General features: G+C 37.5%; 1 protein-coding gene across 1 annotated transcript; it reads right to left on the bottom strand.

The window, feature by feature from the left end:
* Nucleotides 1–2,228: 2,228 nt before the first annotated feature.
* LOC118999823 (zinc finger protein 85-like) lies at nt 2,229–17,012 on the bottom strand. Its single transcript, XM_037064561.1, has 4 exons — nt 16,493–17,012; nt 16,033–16,125; nt 5,675–5,748; nt 2,229–5,051 (listed from the first exon to the last, which is right to left on the bottom strand). The coding sequence occupies exons 1-4, from the start codon at nt 16,758–16,760 to the stop codon at nt 3,408–3,410; spliced, it is 2,079 nt and encodes a 692-aa protein (XP_036920456.1). The 5' UTR covers nt 16,761–17,012; the 3' UTR covers nt 2,229–3,407.
* Between the last annotated feature and the right edge of the window lie 4,264 nt (nt 17,013–21,276).

Here is a 21,276-nt window from a genome sequence, read left to right as displayed (position 1 = left end):
GCCACTCGTGTCAGAAACTAAGTTGTTTTCCTCTTTATACCTAAAGAGGTTTAGATCCAGAGCTCATGAGGCAGAAGCAACTCTGGCAGAACTGGGATATCTTTGAGGGAACTGGGAGTGGGGAGGAGGTTGGATCCAGGAACATTTCTGCAATTAGATTTAATATAAGCAGTTTTATTAAACAAGAACTCCAATAGTCTCTGAATGGATTAAAAATTAGAATGTGAAATTCTGCCCTGGCTGGTGTAGCTCAGTGGATTGAGCACAGGCCTGCGAACCAAGGGATCGCAGTTCAATTCCCAGTCAGGGCACATGCCTGGGTTGCAGGCCAGTTCCCAGCAGGGGACACATGAGAAGCAACCATACATTGATATCTCTCTCCCTCTCTCCTTCCCTTCCCCTCTAAAGATAAATAAATTAAATCTTTTTTTAAAAAAAAAAGAGAGAAAAGCTGCTCTATTCAGATGTGCTGCTTTAAAAAAAAAAAAAGAATGTGAAATTCCTAGCTCTCTCTGGATTCAGTTTCATCCTGACACTCTGCAGCATGTCCTTTCTATACCCCTTTTATCAGGGAGGCCAAGAGTCAACAACACTCCAGAAACTTTCACAGGGACACGACCTGGGATATGAGATGTGGACAGCTAAGGTAAGTAAGGACAGTAAGCATTGCCTTAAAAAGAAAAAGTATCTTTTAAAATGTTATAAATTGTATTAAAATAAGTGGGGTTTTTTTGTAACACACTTCAAATTAATTATTTTGAAATACCTTTGATACACACTTTTCACATTTTAATATAGTTATGTCAATTACATCTGAATAAAATGTAACTTCAAATTCATTATATGTTCCTTCAAAGAGTAGCTACTTTAAAAAATGTTTATTTGTTTTAGAGAGAGGAAGAGAAAATCAATGTGAGAGAGACACTTTGATTTGTTGTCTGCCATAGGCACCCTGATCAAGGATCAAACTTGCAATCCAGTCAAGTGCCTGGACCCAGAATCAAACCCCTAACCACTGGGTATAAGGAGCCATACCAGCCAAGGCTATAAAGCTTATTTTTTATTTCATTTTATTTAAGATTTTATTTATTTTATTTAAGATTTTATTTTTCATTTCATTTTATTAAAATATTTTATTTATTTTCTGGGAAAGGGAAGGGAGGCCAAAAGAGAGGGAGAGAAACAACAATTGGTTGCTTCTCCCACGTACCCTGACAGACCAGAGACCACCTGTAACTGAGACATGTTCCCGGACCAGGAATTGAACTGGTGATGGTTAGCTTTTCCAGACAATGACCAGTCAACAGAGCCACACTGGACAGGGCAGCACAGTTCTTTTTTTTTTTTAAACTGGATTTCCAAATTTTAAAAAGAAAGTAAAGCAGTCATCTATTAAGTGGTTCAGATAAAAGCAAAGCATCTTTACCTGAATTACCCATCAGGCCTGCTCTAACCTGCCTGAGCACCTGCCAAAAGAAGTTTCTGGTATCTAAATACTGTTTACATGTTGACTACATTAAAAGTCACCTCTACCATGGGACAGCTAACTATGAGCATGATTATTCTTTATATCTATTGTATGTTCACTGTCCATAATTTAGATTGCTCACTAGAGCAAAATAGTCTACAGAGTAGGTTCTTCAGAGCCCAAAGGTAGAGGTGAACTGTTTCCATGTCATTACTTTCACCCTGATCTGAGGTGGGTCTCTTGTGGACAGCATATCTATAGGTCTTGTTCTATCCCTTCAGCTACCCTCTGTCTTTTGATTGGATCTTACTATATAGTAATCTGACAGCTGTACTTTCATGGTTTTCGGAATGGAGGCTAATTATTTAGCAAACATTGAAATACAATAATTTTATGCTTTTAGAAGTCAATTGATACTCTCTCTCTCCCCTCTTTTCTTCTGTCTATAACATTAATAAACTTATCCTTGGGTAAATAGTTAAAAAAAGAAATGAGTTGTCTATACCTTTTCAGATATCCCTGATCACTTTTTTATCTCAACCACATTGTCACATCTGTCTATGGCTACTGTGAAGCTACATCAGGGTTTTAATAAACTGCCACCATATTTTCCTGAAAGAGTTATTGGAAAAAGAACTTAAAATTCATAATGCTCCACAGTCTTACACTGATGCAGAAAGATGCTCTTCATGGTGACATACAACAACGTTCTAAGTTCAACCACAAACAACATCTTCATTTAGATTTTTTTCATACATTGTGCATTATGTCTTCAATCTTCCACGGAAAAGGAAATATGAGTGAAACTCACATAATATACAAGAGTCCACAGATCTTTAAAAAAGCAACACTCAAACTCATACACACTAGGAATAAAAACATAGTAACACTATTATGGAAGTGGAATCACATAAATATTTCTTCTCAAAATATCTAATATACTGTCAATATAAAATAGAATACACTGTAAGTAATTATACATATAGAAACATCCATCCCCTTGATACTCTGAAGCAAATAAAAGTCCTTATCTGAGTCTTTAAAAATTGGATTATTCTGTATAAGTATTCTGATTTACAGTAATATCTAAAACTTTTTGTTGACCTTCCTTCTGTGAATTCAGTGGGATTTTAAAATCCCTATTCAATTACAAACTTTCACAAATTATTTACATCTTTAAAGTCACTTTAAGGCCTAAGTTGTTTGGGCTTTTGTGAAGTGTAGAATGTGGGCAAGTCTTTCATCTTTTATTATTAATATAGAATTCTTCCCCAATGTGCAATCCCTGATATTGAGTGAGGTTGTAGGTCCAGCCATAAGGTGTTCCACATTCTTTACTTTTAATGTTTCTCTCTAGTATGAATTTTCATGTGTTGAGTAAGCCATGCATGCTGAATAAAGTTTTTTCAGCTTCTTCACAATTGTATTGTTTTTCTTTAGTGTGAATTCTAATGTTTAGTAAGGTTTGCATCCTGGGCAAAGCTTTGGCCACATCATTTTTATTTGTTAGTCTTTTATGCAGTATTAATGATCAAATATTGAGAAAACTATGATCGAGGATAAAGACTTGGGAACGTGTTATATTTATAAGGCTTATTTTTCTGATGCTCATGAGGCTTGAACAAAGGTTAAATATTTTGCCAAATTATTTACATTATTATTATTACTATCCAGTACAAATTCTGCAGTGTTGAACAAGTTTTGAGCACAGATTAAAGGCTTTGCCACATTCTCTATATTTGTAAGGTTTCTCTCCAGTATGAATTCACTCCTGGTAGGTAAGATTGCACTGCTGATTAAAGGCTCTGGCACATAACAGTGTATAAATTCTCTGGTGTTTATGTAAGAAGCCAGTGGTAATTAAAGGGTTTGCCACATTCTTTATATTTGTAAGGCTTCTGTCAAGAATAAATTATCTAATTTTTAGTAAGATTTACTCTCAAGCAAAGGTTTTACCACACTCCTTACAACTGTAAGGTTTTTCTCCAGTATGAACTCTCTGATGTACAGTAAGTTTTGAACGCTGGGTAAAGGCTTTGTCACATTCTCTACATTTATAAGGCTTCTCTCCAGTATGAATTCTGTGATGTTCTGTAAGGGTTGAGGAAGCTCTAAAGGCTTTGCCACATTCTGTACATTTGTAAGGTTTCTCTCCAGTATGAATTCTTTCATGTCGGGTAAGACACCACCGCTGATTAAAGGCTTTGTCACACTTTCTACACTTAAAAGGCTTCTCTCCAGTATGAATTCTCTGATGTTCAGAAAGGGTTGAGGATGCACTAAAGGCTTTGCCACATTCTATACATTTGTAAGGTTTCTCTCCAGTATGAATTTTCTCATGTCGAATAAGACACCACTGCTGATTAAAGGCTTTGGCACATACACTACATACATAAGGCTTCTCTCCAATATGAATTTTTTGATGGTGAGTAAGTTCTGAGTAATAGATAAAGGATCTACCACATTCTCTACATTTGTAACGTTTCTCCCCAGTATGAACTCTTCTCTCATGTTCAGTGAGATATGAATGCCACTTGAAGTCCTTCCCACATTCTCTACATTTGTAAGGCTTCTCTCGAGAATGCGTTATTTGATGTTTAGTAAGGTATGAATACCACAAAAAGGATTTTCCACATTCCTTACATCTGTAAGGTTTCTCTCCACTATGAATAATCTGATGATGAGTAAGTTTTGAGGAGCATTTAAAGGCTTTGCCACATTGTCCACATTTGTAAGGTTTTTGTCCAGTACGATTTCTCTGATGGTCTGTAAGGGTCGAGGACTGGCTGAAGCCTTTGCCACGTTCTCTGCATTTATAAGGCTTCTCTGCAGTATGAATTCTTTTATGTTGAGTAAGTGCTGAACGCTGGCTAAAAGTTTTGCCACATTTTCCATATTTATAAAACCTCTCTCCAGTATGAATTCTCTGAAGTTCAGTAAAGTCTGGAGACTGGATAGAGGCTTTGCTACATTCTCTGCATTTGTATGGTTTCTTTCCTGTGTGTATTCTCTGATGTTTAGTAAGCTCTGAGTAGCAGATAAAGGTTTTGCCACATTCTAAACATTTGTAAGACTTCACTCCAGTTTGAATTCTCTGATATTTAGTAAGTTTGGAAGACGGGCAAAAGTCTTTGCCACATTCCCTGCATTTGTAAGGCTTTTCCCCAGTATGAATTGTCTGATGTATAGTAAGACCTGAAGGCCAATTAAATGTTTTACCACATTCTTTACACTTGTAAAGTTTACCACTAGTATGGCTTTTCTTGGGTCTATTTAGATTGAATATTTGACTGAAGACTCTCCCATACTGATTACATTTGTAAGCTTCCTCCCCAGAATGAATATTGTCTTGTTCAGTATGATTTGAGGATTGCTTCAAAGATCTGACATATTTACTTTGTTTGCTTGTCTTTTCTACTACAATAGAAATAATCTGATGAGTATTGTGATTTGACTTTTGGTCAAAGACTTTACAGTGGTTCTCCGGAAGCTGAGTTCTCTGATGTTTTTTAGGATTGGACTCTTGGTTAAAGTATTTCCAATGTTCATTGAACTGAAAACTTCTGTCTCCATTATATGTACTCTGGTAACATTGAAAATAGAAAGGGCTTTAGTGACAGCTGTAATCTGATTAAATATGTACACTTATTTCCAAATAACTATTCTTTGATACCTATTAAATCATGATGGTTGTATTAAAAAACACTGCATGTTTATAAAAACTATAGAAATTGGAATAAAAAAACATTTAATGATGGAAAAGCAATGATTTCCTGATAAAGGGATTGCCAATTTCATCACATTTTAATTTTATATGTGGACTATAAATCTAAATTTTAGGCACGACTGACTGAAAGTTTAATCCTATCCTACATTTTAAACAATACAAATGGTTATTCACACCATGGATTATATGAGTTCCAAGATTTCCCATATTTTCCTTTTCAAGAATATACATCTTTAGAAATTTTTTTTTCAGTCTTCACAGAGAAACTCATCGATCTGTAAAGGTAACTGACTTAATGTGAGAGTTTTTCCAAATGTGTAATATCATTGACTTCTTTAGGTACCAATAATTTTATTATGAATAATTGTCCCAGTTTAGTTCGGTTTATGTTAACGTCCTTTCTTCTTGTCACACTATTCCTCAAATTCAAAGGCTTGCATTAGGTGTACATTATCAAAGCGACACCCTCCATATCTTACCAGTATTATTTTAGAGAATAAATCTTCTATTCCTGGCTTTTGTAACAAGGCCTGGTTGTCTTCAGATGACATAGCTGAAAGATAGGAAATCAGTTTTCACAGTTACGACATTCAAGTGATTGTACTTTGAACTTACCAACAATTATACACAAAATTACATTTCTGAGTATTCCAAAAGCAAGTGAAGAGTTCAAAACAAGCCCACAAAAAGTACAATTAAAAAAATCACATCAAAGTGAGACAAAAAGTTGCTTATAATTGCCAACAATACTGCTCATCCCCCATGGTACACACTGGCAATATTGTAAGAAAACTCCCAGTTCCCAGTTTCTTCTCTGGAGAGAGAAAGATAACGGTACTGTGTGTTCGGTGATCTCACTGTTTTGCACCTTCTTGAAGAATGTGTTTCTGTTTTGCACCACACAGTGCTAAAAAAATGGAATGAATTACAGTAGCAACTAAAAAAAATGAGTAATTGTTCAAACACCACATCTCTGTAAGACTTAAGACAGATATCAAGAACAGAAAGACACCATGGGATCTGAAGAAGAAACAAAGTATTTTAAACTTGGAACTTGCACAAAAGAACAAAACATGCATCCCACCACAGTTTATTCCCATAGAACACAAGTTCATAAAGCATGGATATTTACAATATGAATCTCAACAAAGATATCAAAACAAAGAAAAACAGAAAGTTAGTTCAGAAAAATAATATAAATGTACAGAAATTCATACTACATTAATAAAAATATATTACCTCAAAAAAGAATTGAAAATAATTATATAAAAATGGGGAGATAGATAAAACTGACAACTACATAATATAAAAAAAACTGTACATGACAAAAATGAAAGTGCAAAGAGAGAAAAATATAAAATTAAACCAAACAGAAATGGGAAGCTGAAAAACAGTATCAAAATTTTAAAATACAGTAGACTCATCACAAAAGATGTGACCAATGTGGAGAATCAAACAGCTTATATATACTTCATTAAAAATTTCAATACAAGGAAGCCAACAAAAATATGGAACAGTGAAGAGAGCCAAGGGACTCATGGGAAACCAACAAATCGACCACTTTGCACATTAAGTGAACCCTATAAAAACAGAACAGTGAAATGGAGTACATAACTTAATATGCAAAATTAATAGTTTAAGATTCTGCAATCTGTAGAAAGAGACATACAAATTCAAACAGCTCACTGAATGCTAAATAGGATAAATGTAAAAATGTCAACAGAAAGACATAAGGAAAATATAAATCCTAGACAACTCCTGAAAGCATAAAAAAAAATGACATGGGAAATACAGCTCCTCTAAGATTATCAGTGACTTTCTCAGCAGAAACCTTATGAAAAAGAAGACCATGAAATAAAATACTGAACCAATAAAAGAATAAAAGCTATCAAGCAAGACACATCAACAATGGAGAAAAAAACTTCTATAGCTCAAAAACACTGAAAACTTTCTCACCACTGAATCTTCCCTATGAAAACTAAGAAAATACTTCCAGATGTAGTTAAAACTTTCCAAACAACACTAAAACATATGAACATACAAAGATTTGTTGTACAACAAATATATACACCAATACAAAAATGCAGTGGTGGAATCATGAAACACAAGTCACTTTGACTTCTCCTATAGAACATTAAAAATAAAGGCATTAAAATCTTATATCTGTGTTGTAAGTACACAGCATAAAAAATATGAGATATCAACAACATAAGTGACACAATGGGGAGAAATGGCAAGTAATAGAGCTTTTTTTAATAAGATTTTATTTATTTTTAGAGAGGGGAAGGGAGGGAGAAAGAGAGAAAAGCATCAATGTGTGCTTGCCTCTCTCGTGCCCCCTACTGGCAACCTGGCCCACGACCCAGGCATGTGCCCTGACCGGGAATCAAACCAGCTACCCTTTGGTTCACAGGCCCACACTCAATCCACTGAGCTACACCAGCCAAGGGAAATAATAGAGTTTTTGTATGCAATTGAACAATCAGTTTAAAGCATAATGTTATAACTTTAAAATGTTTTAAGTACCTCCCATGGTAATAACAAAAATGGAAAAGAAATAAAATGATCTGTTAAGCCCTAGCTAGTGTAGCTTAGTGGATTGAGCACGGGCCTGTGAACTGAAGTGTCGCTGGTTCAATTCCCAACCAGGGAAGATGCCTGGGTAGCAGGCCAAGTCCCCAGTTGGGGGCACGGGAGGGGCAACCATACATTTATGTTTCTTCCTCGCTTTCTCCTTTCCTTCCTCTCTCTCTGAAAAATAAATAAATAAATTCTTTTAAAAATTATCTGTTAATAGGTGACAGAATTGTGTATTGGAAATCACAGATTCCATGTTTCTAGAAAAAAAAATTTCTCAAAAGATGTAAAACCATGAAATTAGTTGTGTTCCTTGTTACTGTAAACAAAAATTAAAAACAAATTAAGAATGTAATTACATGAACAATAAAAAAACAATAAAATACTTAGGTGTTTACTTAATGAAGAAGATGTACAACTTGTATGATAAGAAGTATTAAATATTGCTGAGTATAATTAAAGAACTCAATAAATGAACTATTGAGTTCTTGAACCATGCCATAATCTTATATTGAAATGCTAATAGCATAAGCTGTCAGTAGTACCAAAGGTGATCTAAACATCCAAAGCATTCCTATCAAAATCCCAATGACACTGTTGGTGAAAAAATTGGAAAGCTCATCCTAAAATTAATATGAAATGTCACAGGACACCAGGTAACCAAAACAATCATGGAAAGGAAGTGTAAAGTTATAAGCGCTGTGTTTTCAGATTTTAAACCATATTCCAAGCTGCTGTTATCAAAAAGTGTAATACAGACATTAATGCGGAGGTAAATAACGAAGCATGGTGGACATGGAGCCTACATACAACTTCTCCTGGGCAAGGTCAAATGACCTTCAACACGCCTTCTTGTACCACAATATAAGAAAAGGGTATTTTTGTAAATCATTAGTACTGAGGAAATTGGATGTCCACATGTAAAAGAATGAGTGAAGTTGAACCATTACGTAACACCATAGACAAATATTAAATCCAAATGGATAAAACATTTAAACATAAACCTAATGACTCAGTCTAACTCTAATAAAAGTTATGGAAAAGATTTTATGACATTTAATATTTTTACTTATAAAACCGAAAGCAAAGGTAAACAAAGCTAATATAGTCACATGGGATTGAACAAAATATAAAAACTCCAACACATTTAAGCAGATAATCAGTGGAGTAAAGAACCTAGGAAATGGGTGAGGACTTCTGCCAAGATGGAGGCATAGGTGTAAACACTGTGCCTTCTCCCACAACCAAGTTTCAATACAACAAAAGTTTTGGAAAACTAAGACATACCCAGAGACCAGAAAACGGAATTATACAGAAGTCCCACAGCTACGAACCGTTCAACAAGGACGGTAAGACAGGTGGAGCCAGCAGCGGAGCTGGGTCGGGCAGGACAGACCTAGGCGCGCAGGCAGCCCCGAACTAGTCAGGGTGCGGGGCAGACTGACCAAGGTTGCACATTCGCGAGCAGTGAGACAGACCACGCAGGCCCCAGGGGGCGAACCCAGTGGTGGAGGGCTGACAGCGGTGGCACACTCCCGTGCAGTGGAGTGAGGCACGTGGGCCTGGTGACGGTGGTGCCGGTGGGGGTCGCGGCAGCAGGCGCAGAGGGAAGCAATTGTCCCTCTTTGACCCCGCCCCCACATACAACGTCACAACCCAGCGACTGAATTGCCCTGCTCTGGTGAAAACCTAGGGCACCAATCCTGCTACTTAACAGGCATGAACAGCCCAAAAGATGGCGCAAGAAGAACTCAAAGTCCCAGAGCCAATAACTCTAAGCGACCAACAGATTGCCAGCCTCTCAGAAGCCCAATTCAAGACACTATTTATCAGGATGCTCACTGAATTGGTAGAGTACAGTCACAAATTAGAGGAACATATGAAGGCTAAACTAATTGAAATGAAGGGAGATGTCCAGGAAACCAATAGCGATGGAAAGGAAACTGGGACTCAAATCAATGGAATGGACCAGAAGGAAGAACGAAACATCCGACCAGAAAGGAATGAAGAAATGAGAATTCAAAAAAATGAGGAGAGGCTTAGGAACCTCCAGGACATCTTTAAACGTTCCAACATCCGGATTATAGGGGTACCAGAAGGGGGAAAGAAACAGCCACGAGTGGAAAACTTATTTGAACAAATAATAAAGGAGAACTTCCCCAGTCTGGCAAAGGAAATAGACTTCCAGGAAATCCAGGAAGCTCAGAGAGTCCCAAAGAAGTTGGACCCAAGAAGGAACACACCAAGGCACATCATAATTACATTAGCCAAGACCAAAATGAAGGAGAGAATCCTAGAAGCAGCAAGGGATAAGGGGACAGTCACCTACAAAGGAGTACCCATCAGACTGTCAGCGGATTTCTCAAAAGAGACCTTACAGGCAAGAAGGGGCTGGAAAGAAGTATTCCAAGTCATGAAATCCAAAGACCTACAGCCAAGATTGCTTTATCCAGCAAAACTTTCATTTAGAATGGAAGGACAGATAAAGTGCTTCTCAGATAAGGTCAAGTTCAAGGAGTTCATCATCACCAAGCCCTTATTATATGAAATGCTAAAGGGACTTATATAAGAAAAAGAAGATGAAAAATATGAACAGTGAAAGGACAGCAAACACACAGTTATTAACAACCACACCTAAAACAAAAGCAAACCAAGAGGACAGCTAGATCAGGAGTGGAACCATAGAAATGAAGAACACATGGAGGGTAAGAAACAGGGGGGTGGGAGGAGGAGAAGGGGGGAGAAGGCACAGAAGATAGCATAGATGGTAGGTAGAAAATAGATAGGGGGGAGGGCGAGAATAGTGGGGGAAATATAGAATCCAAAGAAATTGAGACACGTGGTTATAAACTAAGGGGGGGAGAATAGTGGGGGAGGGAGTGTGCGGGTGGAGGGGAATGAAGGGGGGGAATAGAACAACTGTAATGGTATACTCAATAAAATATATTTAAAAAAAAAAGAACCTAGGAAATGGGAGAAAGTTTCTGCAAAGCATCTATCTAATGAGTGGTTAATATCCAGAATATATAAAGAATTTTTACCCCCCAAAATGAAAAAAGAAGTAACACAATTTTTAAAATGGTCAAAGGTACATGATTAACTAATTTATAAGAAAAAAATGTAGTAATACACAATGGGGAAAGACAGAGTCTTCAAAACATGGTGCAAGAAAAACCAAATACATGCAAAAAAATTAAAATGACCACTTTCTGATGCCATGTATCAAAATAAACTAAAAAATGATTAAAAATTAAAATATAACGTGATATTATGGAAATACTGGAAGAAAAGATAGTCAATGAACTGTCATCACTCTTAGAAATATTTTTTTAGATATGTCTCCCTAGGCATAAGAAACAAGAAAAAATGAACAAGCGAGACTAAAACTAAATTTTTTTTGTACAGTAAAAAAAAAGAACAACCTACTGAATAGGGTAAGATAATCACCAATGATACATTGAGCTTAAAAGCTCAATATGCAAAATATAAAAGAAACTCACACAACTTAACACCAAAAAAGCCCAAACAATACAACTGAAAAATGGGCAGAGGACCTGAACAGACATTTCTCCAAGGAGGACATGAAGGTGACCAACAGATACATGAAAAGATGTCCCACACCATTCGTCATCAGAGAAATGCAAATTGATACCACAGTGAAATACCACCACACACCTGTCAGGATGACAATCATTAATAAATCAACAAATAAGCCCTGGCTGGCGTAGGTCAGTGGATTGAGCGTGGGCCTGCGAACCAGACAGTCGCAGTTCGATTCCCAGTCAGGGCACATGCCTGGGTTGCAGGCTGGTTCCTTGCAGGCTAACTACCAGCAGGGGACGCACAAAAGGCAACCGTACATTGATGTTTCTCTCCCTCTCTCCTTCCCCTCTAAAGATAAACAAATAAAATCTTTAAAAAAATAAAAAATAAAAAATCAACAAATAACAGATATTATTAATGTTGTGGAGAAATGAGAATGCTAATGCACTGTTGGTGAGATTATAAATAAATGGGTACAACCACTGTTAAAAAAACAAGATGGAAGTGCCTCAAAAATTTACAACCAAGTACCAGGTAACAGGGCCATTCCATTTCTGGGGATTTTTTCAAAGAATATGAGGACATGAATTCAAAAAGATATATGCACACTTATATCCACTGCAGCATTATTTACAATGGTGAAGATATCAAACTGAAAAGAAAAAGACCATTTTAACAATGGTGCTATACAATTTGGAATAAATTAAATGTCACAAAATTTATCTCAACTTCACTTCAAAATGTGTTTTAGATTATCTGTTTATCCCAAAAACAATACCTAGCGCAAATATAACTTCCATGTCATTGCATGTAAACTAAAGTTAATTTTATAACTTAAGATTTTTTTTCAGGGCAAATTATTAACCATGTTTTTCAATTCATAGTATTAAGAGTTAAACTTGCTAATGTATTAAATCAAACATTAGAGGGCCCTAAAATGCTCTTTAAGAAAGTCATTCACAGACCTTCTTCTCTGAAGTATCTGTTGTCATATCTATGCATCATTCCTATGATTCTTTATGCACATCTGAGGAATAAATGTTTGTATCCTCCATTAAAACACACACCATATATATATATGTGTATATGTGTGTATATGTGTGTGTGTGTGTATATACATAATTTCACAACAATAAAAATGACCAGATTCAAAGAAACAAAAAATAGCAAGTGTTTCAAAAAAATGTAGAGAAACTGGACCCTATACAGTGGTTGAATGAAAGATAAACTGGTGTAAACAGTATGAAAAATGTTGTGGTGTTTGTCAAAAAATTAAAAATAGAATTATCCTATGATGCAGCCATCTGACTTCTAGGTATATATCGAAAAAAATTCAACAGAGGATCTGCAAGTGACATGTGCACAGCTGTGTCCACTGTGTTATTAACAAAAGACTCTAATAGGTGGAAGCAACCCCAATGTCTATGGATAGATAAATAGATGAAGAAAATGTAACATACACATACAATTTAATACAACTCTATCATGAAAGAGAACCACATCATATCACCTGACAGCACAAAGACAAACCTTGAGGACTTTTTTTTAAATGAAGAGAGAGACACTTTAGGATTCCACTTAGGTAAGTTATCTAATGGAGTCCACCTTGTAGAAAGAAAAAGAAAGTAGTTATCTGGGCCTTGGTTTGAAGACATATGAGGAAGTGATTGTTTAAAATAGATATTGTGACATTTCTGCAAGATGGATGCTTCCAGAGATTGGATGCGCAACAAAGACAGTATACTTAATACCACTGGACTCTGTAGTTACAGATAGTTAAGATGGTAAATTTTTTCTCGCATGGTTTTTAACAAAATTGAAAATAAACAGAGGGAGAGAAACATCTAAAAGAGATAGAAATATACAACATTTCAGAAACTACCTTCAATTTTAAAAAGTCTTTCCCTCTCATAAAGAGAATACAAATTCATAAATTCATAAGATTAAGACTATTTTCATACCTATGTAACTACACTAACCATTAACCAAGCACAGAAAGACAAGATAAGTCATTAATAAAGTAGGGTAAAGCTAACCAGAAAAACATGCACACAATTTCAATGGCAACAGACATATAGCTGATTCATATTTGAACTAAGTCCCATAATGTCTTAAGTGTACTGAGTATCATTCACCTTGTAATATACAGATAAAAACCAAAAATGCAATATAAATTTCAGGAAACTACCATTAAAAAAACAAATACATTGTTATAGAATTGGAAAACAAGAATAGAAAATTTAAATCCAGAAATCTGAGTACTATCAGTATATAGAAGTACTATTAAAAACAAATTCTTCTATAAACTATAAATTCTAACTGTGAGTGTGACTCCATGAACAGCAAACATTGTGCATCACTGGCAATGTCCTATATACAACATGAAAATTTCACAGAAAATACAGTAAAATCATTCAAAAATAGCCCTAAAAGTAATTTTATAAAGAAGTATTTAAATAATCCAAGAAGTTTTTCAGCTATTAATATATTTCAGCTATTCTTTTTTAAAAACTTATTGGTGTGCCCTGGCTGGTGTGGCTCCATGGATCAAATGTCAGCCTGCATGTGAACTGAAAGCTGGTCAATATGATCCCCAGTCAGGGCACCTGAGGGCCAGGTCCCTAATTGGAGGCATGCAGGAGCCAACTGATCTATGTTTCTCTCACAAGTTGATGTTTCTCTCCCTCTAAAAATAAATAAATATTAAAAATTTCTTGGGGTGACATTGGTTCACAAAAGCATACTGGTTTNATTTCAGCTATTCTTTTTTAAAAACTTATTGGTGTGCCCTGGCTGGTGTGGCTCCATGGATCAAATGTCAGCCTGCATGTGAACTGAAAGCTGGTCAATATGATCCCCAGTCAGGGCACCTGAGGGCCAGGTCCCTAATTGGAGGCATGCAGGAGCCAACTGATCTATGTTTCTCTCACAAGTTGATGTTTCTCTCCCTCCCTTCCCCTCTCTCTAAAAATAAATAAATATTAAGAATTTCTTGGGGTGACATTGGTTCACAAAAGCATACAGGTTTCAAACCTACAACTCAAAAAATCATCTGCACACTGCTACTTCAGCTTACACAAAATGTGTAGGCTGCAATCCACCCTACAAAAAAAAAAAGCCTTCATTTCTAAATAAAAGAATCATAACAAACTTGTAAAATATGCAGAGAATAACTGATGATTAAACTAAACATTTGAGATTGAGAATACTATCATTAAGAGACATGCTGAATAAAGATTAAATTTTTAAACATTTTTAAAAGATTTTCCCCCTGGCTGGTGTAGCTCAGTGGATAGAGCGCAGGCTTGCGAACCACGGAATCGCAGTTCGATTCCCAGTCACGGCACATGCCTGGGTTGCAGTCCAGTTCCCGGTTCCCCGCAGGGGACACATGAGAGGTAACCACACATTGATATTTCTCTCCCTCTCTCCTTCCCTTCCCCTCTAAAGATAAATAAATAAAATTTAAAAAAAAAGATTTTCTTTAGAGGAGAAGGGAAGGAGAGAGGGAGAGAAATATCAATGTATGGTTGCCTCTGGTAGGTCTCCTGCCGGGAACTGGCCTGCAACCCAGGCATGTGCCCTGACTGAGAATCGAACCATGGTTGTTTGGTTCTCAGGTCCACGCTCAATCCATGGAGCTATGCCAGCCGGGGCTGAATAAAGATTAAATTTTTTTTAAATGCAAGCTAAAAAAAAGACATGCTGAGGAAAACAAATGAAAAACCTAATCATTGCTTTTGCCTGAACTAAAATTGAGGAAAAACCATTTTTCTAAATATGAAATGTCTAATTCTGTAACTCACCTCTTACTAAAGAACATTCAAGCATATTTAATTAGCACTTCTGAATGAAAAGGCAGAAATTTGACAAAAGATCTAATTACAAAGTGAAAACACATCAGGCATGGTCCAAACGAGAATGATAAAATGATAAAGAAATAAGGTAACAACAGAGATTTTCCTACGTGGTGGGAACTGTTCTAAGGACATCTATGGCAGCAACTTATTGAAGAATTCTATGAGTAACACAGTCCACTATTCTAACATGGAGAAATTGTGAATACAGACCAGAAATTTATGTTATTTAATACAAAGCAAAAAAGCAAAGGGGCATTCGAAGTAAAAGAGATAATTAGATTTCCTGATGTTCATTGTGCTGTGATGAAATCACTGAGTCTAAACTTTGTACGGTCTTGTGTGAAGCCTCCACAGGATTAGAAATAATAAATCAGAAAACATGACACCTGTCTCCAGGGTTCCTGGGATTTCTGCACCAAATTCCAGGATTTCAACCTCTTCCTTCATAAACTCTCTACATGAGACCAAAAGAAAAGGAAACAAACAAACAAACAAACAAAAAAGGCTTAACATACAATTCCTCAGCATCATGCACAGATATTCCTAGGTCCCCAAAGCAATGGAAGAGGAGCCAGACCAGGGCAGCCCTCACAGACGAAGGTGGGGTCTTTGCCCCCACGGCTAATGTGATGATGGAGGTCACTAGAGCAGAGCAAAATCCTGAGAGAATATAAGGAGCAAGGGACATTTTGCAGATGAGCTGTCCCTATTTCTATGACAGCAACAGAAATAAACCTGAGCTTCTCAAAATCTTTCCCACTGAAGCACAGCTTCCCAAATCACACTTTAGGGTCTAGCTTTCCTTCATGGCCTTTGGACCTCTCACCTGTGTCACCAGCTTCCCCATTCCCACCTACCTGGGTAGGCACACATGTCTTTTCCCTTCACATTCCAGTGCTCCTTTATTTTCTCCAAAAAGGTGACCAGGACTGGCTTAGAGACAACAAGACCTGTTTATCAGAAATAAGAACATGAGTTTTGATAGAGATGCTCCCATTTTCAATCTTAGGTAAAAAGACATGGTATAATATTATAGTATTATGGAAAATATTGTAGAATATTTTCCAAAATACTGTTTTCTGTTAGCACATTAATTATTCTAGACAACATGTAAGGTCTTCAGACAATAGGATTCTATTTTACGTATATCACAAAGCTTTTCTTTTTTAAAATGTTTTTTTTTCTTTTTTTATTGTTGTTGAGTGACAGTTGTCCCAATATACCCCCCAAGCTTTTCTTTTCTACACCAAAAAATCCCCATTTCTTCCTTGAGACCAGGGATCTAAAAGTCTACCATACAAAGCAAAAGCTACAAACCCTGTGGGTGGAGTTGGAACTCTGAAAGGAAGTCATCCTCACCCAGGGAGACCAGGTTCCTGTAGTTCTCCATCATCACATCCCTGTACAATTTCCTCTGAGCTGGATCCAGGCATTCCCACTCCTCCCAAGAGAAATCTACAGCCACATCCCTGAAGGTCAATGATCTCTGAAAGAAAAGACATTTACCAAGGGGCCACCAACAGAATTCATAATGTAACCCAACTTGAAAACAGTGGTTTTGACCTAGGAGAGTATCCTGAACCATCTAGTAAGATCACTGTGACCCAGTGATATTCTCTAATGTATTTTCTAACACTGAGAAAGGAGGATGTCCCATCTCCACAAATCCACTGCAGAGACAGTACTTTTCAGGAAAATGAACTTTAAAATGAAAGCATCGCCCTGACCACTGTGGCTCAGTTGGTTGAGCCCACTGAAATTTTTTGAGCCAAAATCTGAAAACACAGCGCTTATAACTTTACACTTTCTTTCCATGACTGTTTTGGTTACCTGGTATCCTGTGACATTTCATATTAATTTTGTCATTCTGCAAAGCAAAAGGTTGCTGGTTCAATTTTTGGTCAGGGCACATCCCTGGGTTGCAGGTTCGGTCTCCAGTTGAGAGGCATGTGAGAGGTAACCAAATGATGCTTATCTCCCTTTATTTCTCCCACCCCTCTCCTCTCTGAAAGTTAAAAAGAAAAAGAAAAGAAAACAAAGGCATCAACACAGGCACATGGCTTTCTAAGAGTTATAACTATCATTCAGAATCAATTGTAGCCCTGGCTGGTGTAGCTCAGTGGATTGAGCGCGGGCCTGTGAACCAGACGATCGCGGTTCGATTCCCAGTCAGGGCACATGCCTGGGTTGCAGGCTGGTTCCTTGCAGGCTAACTACCAGCATGGGATGCACAAAAGGCAACCATACATTGATGTTTCTAAATCTTTAAAAAAAAAAAAAAAGAATCAATTGTGTGTATTTTTCAGGTGGAGAAGACATGGTAAGCTGGAAATGTAAGGAGTTCAAGTTCATCACAGACAACAGAAAACTGCAATGGTTTTTTAAAAGATTTTATTTATTTATTTTTAGAGAGAGGGGAAGGGAAGGAGAAAGAGAAACATCAATGTGTGGTTGCCTCTCTGCACGCCTCTGTCCTGGGGACCTAGCCTGCAACCCAGACATGTGCCCTGACTCGGAATAGAACCAGTAACTCTTTAGTTCTCAGGCCCACACTCCGCCCACTGAGCTACACCAGTCAGGGCTTTTTTTTTTTTTAAGATTGTATTTATTTTGAGAGAGAAGGGAAGGGAAGAACTGCAGTTTTATAAAAATGCAGATTCTGATGCAGGAGTTCTGGGATGGGGCCTCTGTTTCTTCAACAAGCTCACTTTCTACTAATGATGCCAGTGTCTGTGGTCCACATGCCATACTTTTGAATAGGACGAAAAGGAAAACAGAGAAATTCATAGATGACTTGCAGCTGAAAAAGTTTCATAGAATATACAGTTATCATAAAACAGGAAGCATAGCAACCACAGTCCTTTTTGATAATGTCTTCTATACTAGGTATCATTCCAAGAGTTTTGTATATATTCATTTTAATATATATCAGTGATCTGAGAAAAAGATTATTTTTTATCTGTTATAAGAATATTGGGTGAAACTTCCAGTAAACAGTAGATCTTGAGTTTTAATTCAATTCTAGAATTTTTCACAAAGAACACAGGCCAAGAGGCACAAAGAACTGTCATGAGCATTCATGGCAGTTTCTGTAACTGAGAAGAATAACAGAAACATCCTAAGCGGGTAAGGAGAAAGAATAGCTCAAAGAATGTTAACATTTTATTCACACAAACATACATATGGAAACTGAGAGCACATTAACAGTGACAGGGAATAGAATTTTTGATTCTGGAAATCTCATCAATCTTTTTGTGGATGATAACCTGTGTTTTATAAACACAATAGGGAAAGGAACACACAATAACGTAGAATAAGTTACAGCTATTGTTTTTCAGTCTTTCATTTCTTTGAAAATTTTCATGTACCATTTTTGGTGAGCTATATCTTAGAAATTTTACTGACTTGAACATATGTTAATATGATTCTTGTAAATTTTCATGAAAATACAAAAAGGAATAAAGTGAAGTATGTCTGTAACATGACTGCAGAATGTTATTAAAATTTACAGAAACTTAAAATTTTTAACCTGATTGGTTAAAGCCTCCACATCCACAGCCAGTAATCTCTAGGAAATTAAAAGCAGGGTCTTCAGCCCTGGTCAGGTAGCTGAGTTGGTTACTGTGTCAACCTGCTATGTCAAGAATCTGCGTTCGATCTCTAGTCAGGACACATACAAGACTCAACCAATGAATGCGTTAGTAAGTAGAACAACAAATCAATGTTTCTCTCTCTTTCCTCTCTCTCTAAAGTCAGTAAGTACAGTAAAAAAAAGTAGAGCCTTCATTTTCCAAAGCAAACAGAAACTAAGGAAACAACAGAAACAGAAGACAACAATGTCCAGATAAAATGTGACAGTTTTTCGTATCTCTCAATAATTCCCAACTAGACCCTTGTTAATGATAAAGAGAAACTGTTAACTGCATAGTGAAGAGAGCACCTCAGCCAAGTGAATATCAGGGGGACTAGAACAAGGGACATCTGGTGACTGAAGCAAAAGGAAGGACGTGTCATCACTGCTGTGACATTACTGGCAAAAATACATAAATAAGGAAATCATAATCTAAATATGACTATAAAGAAGTCATTGGTTTTTGGGACTTCCACCAAAATGGAGGCGTAGGTGGAAACACTGTGCCTTCTCCTACAATCAAGTTTAAAGACAACAAAGTTTTAGTAAACAAAAACACAGCCAAAACACAGAAAATTGAACTATACGGAAGTCCGAAAACAACAATCCACTCAGCCAGACCGGTAAGAGGGGTGGAGCCAGCAGCAGAGCCCGGTCTCGCAGGAAAGATCGTTAGGTCAGACCGACCCAGGAGCAGAGGCAGAGGTGGTTGGTGGATCCCAGGCGTGGGGTGATTATGGGCGGACCGAGTGAGGGCACAGGGCGGCTGGCTGACTGCGGTCACACATTAGCGCACAGATAAACCAAGTGAAGGAGCAAACAGTGAGACAGAACGCTCAGGCTAAGGCCCCAGCAACGGGAATTAGAGCCTGAAAGCATCAACTGGAAAGACTTTCTTGGGGTCGAGGGGCCCGGAGAGGCTTCCAGGCTCACAGAGAGTTCGTTGGAGAGACCCACAGGGTCCTGGGGAGTACACAGGCCCACACACCCGGGAACTGGGGGGCCACCAGAGGGGCTCAATTTGCTTGTGGGAAGCTGCAGAGGCCACAGAAATCTGAAAGAGTGGAGCGGAGCAAAGCTCCATTTTTTCCCTCTCTGACCCCGCCCCCACATACAGCATTACAACCCAGCAACTGGGTCGCCCCGCCCTGGTGAACACCTAAGGCTCCGCCCCTCATACACAACTAGTGCAAAAGGACCAAACATTATGACTCCAGAAGAGCTCAAAGCCCCAGAGCCTATAATTCTAAGTGACCAAGAAATAGCCAACCTTTCTGATGCACAGTTCAAAACACTGGTGATCAGGATGCTCACAGAACTGGTTGATTTTAGCCACAAATTAGAGGAACATATGAAGGCTAAACTAAGTGAAATGAAGGGAAATGCACAGGAAACCAATAGTGATGGAAAGGAAACTGGGACTCAAATCAAGGGAGTGGACCCGAAGGAAGAAATGACCAAACAGAAAAGAATGAAGAAATAAGAATTCAAAAAAATGAGAGGCTTAGGAACCTCCAGGACATCTTTAAACATTCCAACATCCGGATTATAGGGGTACCAGAGGGGAACAGGAACAGCTATGAGTGGAAAACTTATTTGAACAAATAATAAAGGAGAACTTCCCAAGTCTGGCAAAGGAAATAGACTTCCAGGAAATCCAGGAAGCTCAGAGAGTCCCAAAGAAGTTGGACCCAAGAAGGAACACACCAAGGCACATCATAATTACATTAGCCAAGACTAAAATGAAGGAGAGAATCCTAGAAGCAGCAAGAGATAAGGGGACAGTCACCTACAAAGGAGTACCCATCAGACTGTCAGCAGATTTCTCAAAAGAGACCTTCCAGGCAAGAAGGGGCTGGAAAGAAGTATTCCAAGTCATGAAATCCAAAGACCTATAGCCAAGACTGCTCTATCCAGCAAAGCTTTCATTTAGAATGGAAGGACAGATAAAGTGCTTCTCAGATAATATCAAATTCAAGGAGTTCATCATCTCCAAACCCTTATTATATGAAATGTTAAAGGGACTTATCTGAGAAAAAGCAGATAAAAAGTACGAACAGTGAAAGGACAGCAAAGTCACAGTTATTAACAACCACACCTAAAACAAAAGCAAACTAAGAGAACATATAGATCAGAAGCAGAACCATATAAATGAAGATCACATGGAGGGTTAGCAAAAGGGGAGTGGGAAGAGGAGAGGAGGGAGAAGGTACAGAGAATAAGTAGCATAGTTCTTAGGTAGAAAATAGATAGGGGGAGGGCAAGAATAGTATGGGAAATGTAGAAGCTAAAGAACTTATGACACATGGACATGAACTAAAGGGGGGAATGGTGGGGGAGGGGTGTGCAGGGTGGAGGGAAATGAAGGGGGGAATAGAACAACTGTAATGGCATAATCAATCAAATATATTTTTTAAAAAAACAAAAAACAAAAAAGAAGTCATTGGTTTTTGCAAATCGAATACCTTCT

Source organism: Sturnira hondurensis, unplaced genomic scaffold (assembly GCF_014824575.4).
Source record: "Sturnira hondurensis isolate 20B ecotype Veracruz unplaced genomic scaffold, ASM1482457v3 Scaffold0015508, whole genome shotgun sequence".
NCBI lineage: Eukaryota > Metazoa > Chordata > Mammalia > Chiroptera > Phyllostomidae > Sturnira > Sturnira hondurensis.
This window is presented reverse-complemented; position numbering and strand designations above follow the sequence as displayed.

Excerpts from the sequence above, each read along its gene's own strand:
- LOC118999823 (XM_037064561.1), bottom strand. The coding sequence starts at position 16,760 with ATGGTTCAGGATACTCTCCTAGGTCAAAACCACTGTTTTCAAGTTGGG. Across the intron at positions 16,126-16,492 it reads GTTCCAACTCCACCCACAGG|GTCTTGTTGTCTCTAAGCCA; the intron begins GTTTGTAGCTTT and ends TCTGATAAACAG. Across the intron at positions 5,052-5,674 it reads TATTCTCTAAAATAATACTG|AGTACATATAATGGAGACAG; the intron begins GTAAGATATGGA and ends CAATGTTACCAG.